The sequence below is a fragment of the Augochlora pura genome, chromosome 2 (assembly GCF_028453695.1).
Source record: "Augochlora pura isolate Apur16 chromosome 2, APUR_v2.2.1, whole genome shotgun sequence".
NCBI classification, from domain to species: Eukaryota; Metazoa; Arthropoda; class Insecta; order Hymenoptera; family Halictidae; genus Augochlora; species Augochlora pura.
Window position 1 is genome coordinate 22599597 of NC_135773.1, and position 8520 is coordinate 22608116.

General features: G+C 47.5%; 1 protein-coding gene across 3 annotated transcripts; it reads left to right on the forward strand.

Annotated features, from left to right (window-relative positions):
- The first annotated feature begins 350 nt into the window (after positions 1-350).
- Positions 351-8265, forward strand: LOC144477643 (uncharacterized). 3 transcript variants are annotated; one of them, XM_078195378.1, is made up of 10 exons: positions 351-474; positions 691-1059; positions 1323-1412; positions 1931-2386; positions 2946-3484; positions 3559-3754; positions 3826-3987; positions 4059-4295; positions 4388-5267; positions 5583-8265. In XM_078195378.1, the coding sequence occupies exons 1-10, from the start codon at positions 361-363 to the stop codon at positions 5804-5806; spliced, it is 3267 nt and encodes a 1088-aa protein (XP_078051504.1). In that variant the 5' UTR covers positions 351-360; the 3' UTR covers positions 5807-8265. The 3 variants fall into 3 exon arrangements, with proteins under 3 accessions (XP_078051504.1, XP_078051508.1, XP_078051513.1); XM_078195382.1 differs by having other exon boundaries at positions 4388-5258; XM_078195387.1 differs by lacking the exon at positions 1931-2386.
- The last annotated feature ends 255 nt before the right edge of the window (positions 8266-8520 follow it).

Below are 8520 nucleotides of genomic sequence, written 5' to 3' on the forward strand. Positions count from 1 at the left end.
GATCTTTATCAATCACCGTCGAAATCGATTAGAAAAGTCCAGTCGTTTATTTTAGTCACAGCGCTTGAAAATCGCATCCATAATCTCGTTTCGAATAATTCAGCCGATTAATCGAACATTTCTTAATAGAACACGTCTACGTTCATTGAATTACATCTATCGAGAATTTATTCGGTTCTTCTTCGGTTGCGCGATCGAAAATCTATTTTCCGCGTTATTAGAGTGGTCGGCGTAATTGAAATTGGCAGGCGGGCGCTTTGCATTAACCGAGTCCCCTCTTATGAGTTATAGAACGCGGCCCCCCCGATCGGTAATTGCGAACTAATCCATTTGCGCTGATCATTTCAGAGCGCGTTCTCGATGCACCCGCAAAATTTGAAGGAGAACTCGAACGTCGACTCGACGGTGATCTTCAGCGGACCTGGGAACGTGAAGCATCGTAAAGAGAAACACCTGACCGCGATACAATGGCAGGTGAGTGGCTCTTCATTATTCTTCTGGCAATTCTTCAAAAATATTATATCCACCATGCAAATGAATTTTAATTAATATTAACGGGAATTTCTGAGAAACGCGTAATTCTCTTTTAAAAAGAGACATTGTTCCGTGTCTGAAAGAAAGCGACCTTGCGTCGAGCGAGTTTGATTGTATAACAATTCCGTGGGTAGTAACGATTGAATTTCTCATCAGGTCGGCTGCGACGGCCACTTATGGAGGCATCAGACCGATTTGGTGAAACGATTGCGTGAGCAAGCGAGGGACGGCACATTGGCGGAGGTGATGCAGCTTCCGGTGCTGGTGTGGCGCGTGAAAACGGAATCGAGCTCCTTATTGAGGAACCGGAGGGAGGCCGGTTCCGGGGACTACGGGACGGACGGCTACGACGAGCCCAACTACAACGAGGAGTACGACGAAGAATACGACGAGGAGGACGACGAGGACGGCGATGACTCGCAAGTGCAGCCGACTTTCGTGCCGGATACGAGCGCTCCGAGAGGGAACCTCGCTCCGGAACATCCTCACAGACACCATCACGGGGAGGAAGCTATCGACTGGAATGTAAGTTCGTTCCCGAAGAACGAATACTAAAAATTAGGGGACTTCTCTAGTCCACAACACGAATGTCGTAACTCTTGAACTTTTTAAATGAATTCCGCAAACGTGGCGAATCAATCGATATTGAATTCATTTCAAAGTTCGCGTCCGATCTTAGGACACGTTGCTAAATTATTTATTGAAGTATTTCAAGTGTATTTTATTGAAGTGTAACTTCTGTATAGTAATCGATACTGTAGAATGACATGCGACGTTTGTTATTTTAGACCGAGGACATCGACGACGTGATAACGTCGGTGAACCAGGCGAACACATTGGAGAACGCGTTGAACCGAAGCGCCGCGGAGACCAGCACGGTAAGTACCGCGGCAAAAATTCGTCGGTGCGTCGCCGCATCGGCACCGTCGTGTCCGAGAAGACGGGAAACCATGTACACACACGATCGTCTAGCGATTAACCGGCTTTCATCGAAAGTTCTTATTTCTGTCCTACCATTCTCGCCATCGCCAATCGCTTTGAGGGGATCGTTGCGCGCTTGGGATACTTAGTGTCCTAGCTGTGGGTACTGCGTGTTTTAATGTCGGCCTGTTGTTGCGATTTCCGCGCCGTTTTAGACGGCACATATCGATCGATGTATAGAAGAGAGTCGGCCCCACCCCCCGCCATACCCTATGGGAAGAGACGAAAGTCCGAGAGACCGAGATATATATATATACCGTTTCTTTATACTCCTACTACCACTTACTTACCACTTACTACCACAACTTACCACCGTTTATCGTCTCTTCTTACTTCGCTCTCTTACCTCTCTATCCATTATTGTAACTAACCAAGTTTTTCGTGCCGTACAACGCATCTACTAACGATTTCGCAGACAACAACCACTGAACTTACATCATCACCACCACCATCATCAACAACTCCGACAACAAGTATCACTACAACAACATCAACCCCCACGACGACCACCTCAACAACAACTCCAACTACAACCACCCAACAAGCCCAGTCGACGACCACTAGTACCACAACTAGCACAACTACGACTACAACAACAGCCGATACAACAACAGCTACTAGCATCTTGGTGCCGACCACCGTGCCAACGGCCACCGAGTCGCCGAGACCGGAGACGACCGCCGAGACCACGACGGAGAACGCCAAGCGAGCGGAGAACGAATCCGTGAACGTCTCGTCCGTCGTTATTCCAGAAATCACGACCCTACCCTCGGTTATCCCGCATTCTAGCACCGGCGGAACCGCCGCGACCACCGTGGAGAGAACGGACACGGACGTCAACGGTGGTACTGTTAATGTCACCACGGAGGAGGTAATGCTTCAATGCTTCGAGCTTCTCATTTGTATTATAGTCCATGCTGCTGTCATTATAGCCGCGGTTACGACGAGTCTCTCGCTTCGCCAACCGGTTAGGTGTCGTCACCAATCCCGAAACCACCCACGTAAACTGGCAATGAATCGTGCGCCGAGCTTCTGCTTCTTTCGTACGCGGGCTTTACTTTGTTCGTCCATCGATGCGTTCTCGAACTGTGAAACATTCTTGCAGCTTGCCTGTGGCGAGCGTATGAGAGAGATGGAAGTGAATAAATTGCAGTTTGTTGCACAAGTAGGCTGGGGGTTTTATATTATATTACGAGGACTAATCTATGGTGAATAGAATTTTGTCACTGTTATTTAGCTACAGATGATTTGTTAATAATTAGCGTAACGTATAACATAAGAAGGAGAAGCGACAGGACTCACGATTCTGCATCCTTACGATCATCTAGTATTCTTCCCGCAGATCGTAGTTCGTTCCCCCTGTATCGATGGTCCACCGTGACACCCGATCTCGTTTCCCTAGTTCTAAGATGTCTTCTTTCTGCCTCCAGCCAACGGAACAGCCGTCGGAATCGTCGGCGAGACAGACCGTATTCGTATCGCCCGTTACAGTACCCGTAAGCCAGACCACGATCACTACAACTCCAACCAGTACCCTGTTACCGATATCGGTCACGAACACTACCACGACACCAACAACAACGACAACAGAAATGCGAATACCGACCACCACAACTACCACCACAACCACCACCACGCCTCAGCCTACTACCAGCAGCGTTGCTACCACGACCACCACTACAACAACGGCGCCGACGACGACGAGAACCACCGCCGAACCACCCAGAGTCATCACGGAAACCATAGAGTACGGCCTCCACAACTTCCCGCCCAGACAGGACAAGAGGTTGAAGAAGATACCGGTGACCGCCGGCAAACCGCTCAGCTACATCATACCGCCAAGCACGTTCAGCGACTTGGAAGACGGCGATACGAGAAACTTGAGGCTGAGCTTGTATCTCCAGGGCGCGCCTTTGAAGAGCTCCCACTGGTTGCAGTTCAATCCGAACACCCAGGAGGTCTATGGATTGTAAGCACTCTTCTTCTGCTTCGATGAATCCTTTCCAGAGATTTTACAGATTTTTTAAACTGTATTATTTTCAGACCACTGGAGAACGACATCTCCACCTGGACATACGACTTGATAGCTGCGGACAGGGAGGGACTAAACGTGACCGACCGACTCGACATCCACGTGCAACAGCACAAACTCAGTCGCAGCGTCAATCACGAATTTAGCGTCTACCTCAGGATCGATAAACGCTCGGAATTCCCCACAGACGTGGATTGGGAGCTGAAGGTACACACCCGTTGTTTAGATAGTTGCGACCGCTGATGTTACCAGTGGACGTAATATCGTTCGTGTTTCAGGTGATTCGAAGCATAGCTGAATTGTACGGCGACAGCGATACGAAACATATCACTGTTCGATCGATCGACATCCTTAAAGAGCAAGCTATCTTCACCTGGACCAACGACAGCCTGCCGAGAAGCCCCGACTGTCCACGAGAATACATCACTGACCTGTTACGTGTAAGTATTCCTGCACGTATTCTAAGAAAAAATTGGTCAATTTATACTAATCATATGTATTATTTATTTAGATGCTCGTCGACCGAAACGGCGAACCCAGCAGTGCTCTGAAAGAAGTGCTCGCCCCAGAGATCCGAGTGAAACGAGTAGTGCATCAAGGAATCGGCCAGTGCGAGGACATGAACAGACCAGAGCCGCCGAAAGTTTCCACCCAAGAGCCTAAATCCAACTTCCCGCCGATGTCCAGGAACCAAGTGGACCTCATCAATGCTACCGTTGGCCAACTGCTGGTGTTCAAGGTGCCGGAAGTAAGTTCGACAGCACGTCTTTCTAAAACACTGTGGCTACGAATACGAATATTTGTAAAGACCTTGTTCACTTATCGCGACGACGCTTTCAGGACACCTTCTACGACCTCGAAGACGGTTCTGCCCGAAACTTGCGGATGTCTCTCCTAACCATCGAGCGCACCCCTATACCAGCCCACGAATGGCTGCAATTCGACAGCAAAAATCAAGAGTTCTACGGTGTTCCGATGCGCAGCGACGTGGGACGCAAAGAATACCAACTGGTCGTCACCGACAAGGAAGACGCCAGCACCACCGACGGTCTCGTGGTGGTAGTCTATCCAGCGCCGATGATGCACCATACAGTCGAATTTTCTATGACTTTGGACATACCTTACGACTCGTTCGCGCATTCCGCCCTTCAGAAACGTAACTTCATCGAGAAGCTGCGCGATCTGTACCAAGACAAGGACACCAATTCCATATCGTTGCACAGTATATCCAACGGCAGCACGGTGATCACGTGGCACAACAGGACACTGCCCACCGGGTACTGCGCCGACGACGAGGTGAGCAGATTGCGATCGGTGCTCGTCAAAAGCGACAACGATCGACGGTCGGTCACCGACGAAGTCTTGGACGCGATGGGCTCGAAGTTCCCCGTGAAACAGATCACGGTGATCCCTATGGGAATCTGTCTCGGCGAGCTGACCGACTTCCATTCGCCGGACAACAATGTTCCACCCGTGGACGACTCTACGTCGGTCGGAGCGTTCCACGATGACTACCTCATCACGTTCGTTCTGCCTGCTATAATCATCGCCGCGATGCTCATACTCGCGGGTATTATTGCCTGCGTGCTGTACAGGCGAAGGAGGAGCGGGAAGATGAGCGTCAGCGAGCAAGACGACGAAAGACAGAGCTTCCGAAGCAAGGGGATACCTGTGATCTTCCAGGACGAGCTGGACGAGAAACCTGATCCAGGTAAATACAGTATGTTGACTTTGATTATTTTTCGTTGACCCATTTGTATCGAAAGTGTTGTTCTTCGTGTACATAATAATCATTCGTCAAAGTTTTACAGTACCATAGATATTCCAAATTACATATAAATAACAATTAAACTACCTTCATCCACGATCCTGGATTTTACTTGTGAATTTTCCTGATTAGAAGTGTCATCGTTCGTCAGCTACAGTTCCATTCCATTTAGAGAAATAGAAACTTTCACTGCTGCTACAAATGGGTTGATATTTAATTCGATGCTCGACTCGGTGGTTATTAATTTTGATTTCGCGTGGCTCGCAGGTAACAAATCGCCGGTGATACTGAAAGAAGAGAAGCCGCCACTGCCTCCGCCGGAGTACCAGAAAACCGAGGACGGAGCGGACGTGCCCATGTTACCAAAAGAGAACTCGGAGGAGCCTTATCAGCCGCCGCCGCCGTTCGCCACGAACCGCGACACCAATCGTCAGAACCGGCCGAAGCCGACCCCCACGTACAGAAAACCGCCCCCGTACGTGCCCCCCTAACAAAATACGGTCCACTCCCCCACGCGCAAGTATATGCTAGCGATGCTCGGTGACTCCCCAATACACGCGCAAAACCAAAACAGTTATCAGACGAAACCGCAGACCGGCGACGGCGTCGACGGTCGCGGATCTCTGGACGTATACAGCAATTTGTAAAGCTTTTTCGTTCGTCCGGCACAACGGAATCCGATAATAGAAAGAGAGAGAGGAGAGACATTCGCTGGCGATGAAAAAAAGTAATCGCGCGTGCACTTTTTACTTACATTTATCGTATAATGTATACACACACACACACACAGAGAAAACAGACAAACAAGCATACACATATACATACAGAGAGGACATGCTCGATCGTCGCTGTTTCGCGTACCGCGGTAATTGTATTTAAACAAGGAGAGACTCCACGGACCGAGTTGTCCCCCGATACAATGTTTTTCTTCTTTTTTTTTTCTTTTTTTTTTTTTAAATAATATATATACATATACTATTTCCGTTCGTTTTTTCGATGACCGATGTACTTTACCGAACCGTTGATATTTCACGGGGAAACTTTTCTAGGGAGTATGGGATACAAATCACGCGTTGCCTTTCGTAACGAATTCAAACCGTAGACGAGACGAAGGATTCACTGCTCCGACTCCGGGATTAAGCGAGTTTAGACTTTAGGTTTTACCGGATAGAACACATCGATTACGGGCGAGGGTTGTTCAAAACTACTTTTTCGGGGCGAGGCGAGATGGGGCGGGAACGGGGGTATTTAAAAAAAAAGAAAAGGGGGGAGCAGCAACGATACTCGTTAAATATTTCAGTAATCAGTGCCATTTTTGTAAGCAATAAGGGTATCTTGCTGTGATTGCGGAAGACTATCCGTGATGGTCCGACGACATTCACGCGGTTACTTAACTGTTATACGGTCTCCAAGTATCAAAGACTATCAACTGTAACGAATCTTCTCATCGTACAACGTACCTACAAACGTGTAAACACTGCCAGATGATTAAAGAAGAAGAAGAAGAAGAAGAAGAAGAGGAAGAAGAAGACAGAACGAAAGAGAATCGATTGGTTGTCGGGTGTGCGCAGTTTTTTTTCGCCGATCGCGCGCCAATTCTCTTTTCTTGTTTTCACCGCCTAGACGACAGAATCGAAGCCGAGGAAACTGAAGCTCGGATCGAAACTGTGGCATCCGACGATCGGTTTTTTCATTTAAAAAAAAAAAAAAGAAAAAAAACGAAACGATTCAATGTGTTTTTAGAGAGAACTGAGGATTTTAAGAAAACAGAGAAAAAAAATAGGAAGAGAGAGGGGGGAAAAAAAAAGATGAAGAAAACTTAATCGACTATATTATCTGTTCGCGCGATGCCATTGCAGAGTGACAGCAAGAAGGAAATGCTTCCATTTTGGCACTGTAGGCCATGCAGAATGAAAGAAAGAAAGAAAGAAAAAAAGGAAAAACTAACGATAAACAAGTATATATATAAATATGTATATTACCTAATCGTCGTTCGATAGACAGTCTGTGCAGTCACTTAGGTCAATGTTGTTCATACGCTGCCGGACCCGTGTCGCAGCATCTAATTTGTTGTTCGTCGCGTTGTTCCGTTTCTTTTTTTCTTTTTTCTTTTTCGCTGCACGCTTGTACAGAGAGAAAAGACGCGGAGGTGGGGGGGGGGGGGGGGGGGGGGGCAGGGAAAGCTTTCTGTTCATTTTCGTTTTTCTTTTTATCGTTCGGTCTCTTTTTCTTTCACGCGCAATCTCACGTTTCGTTCACCACGCCACGCTTCTCTTTTTTTTTCAACGACACCTGGCTAATTCGCCAACAAAACATTTTCCATTCGGCTACCGTTTTTTTTTTTTTTTTTTCTAAGAGAGCCTTCGAACGGAGCTTCGAGCACGGTGCTCGAACGGTGTTCGCAGAGGAGAGTTATTTAATTAATTTAATCGTCGTATATAGTTACCAAGCCAAAAGATACTTATTTAAAAGGAGAAAAAAAATGGAAAAAGAAACGAAAGAGGAGAGGGGAGAAAGATGGAAGAAAACACGGGAGAAAAGCGGAGGAACGCGGAGAACGCGGAAGGGGGCAAATGAGCGAGGAAGGATTCGATGGTTTTGAACGCGAGACCGAACTTAATCGATAAGGTGTACATGAGAGGTTATGAGCTATCGATCCCTTTTTGCGCGGGGCGCACGCGATAAGTACATGGTTTTATAAAAGAAATGATTTTGTACACGATCTCTCCAAAAAAAAAAAAAAAAAAAAGAAAAACCGCTCTCTCTCTGTTCGCAAGAGGTCCTTCTTACGTAATTCGAACGCGGTAGGCGCGTTTTTTTTTCTTGGGCTCGATACGGGTACGCGCGCGCCGTTTCTTCGAACACCTCGCGATAGTTTCCGGATTATTTTTTCAAAGGAAGGGAAATCACGAGACGGCGAGACGGAACAAAAAACCTGTGTGTACGCGGGGGGAGGGGAGGGGGAGGGGGGATTTTTCCGGCCGGCGAGAAGCGAGAAACGGAAGAGCAAATGGGGAAATTATCTATGCACCTCGAATTCGAATGGCTACGTTTTTGCATCCGCTTCGCGAATGAACAGGTTGGTTGACGAATCCGCGAATTTTGGGGGTCACGCTCCTATAATAAACCCGTGTGAATGATAATGATGATGCCGATAATGATGATGATAATGATGATGATTAATTGTGTATGTAGAATGATAAAC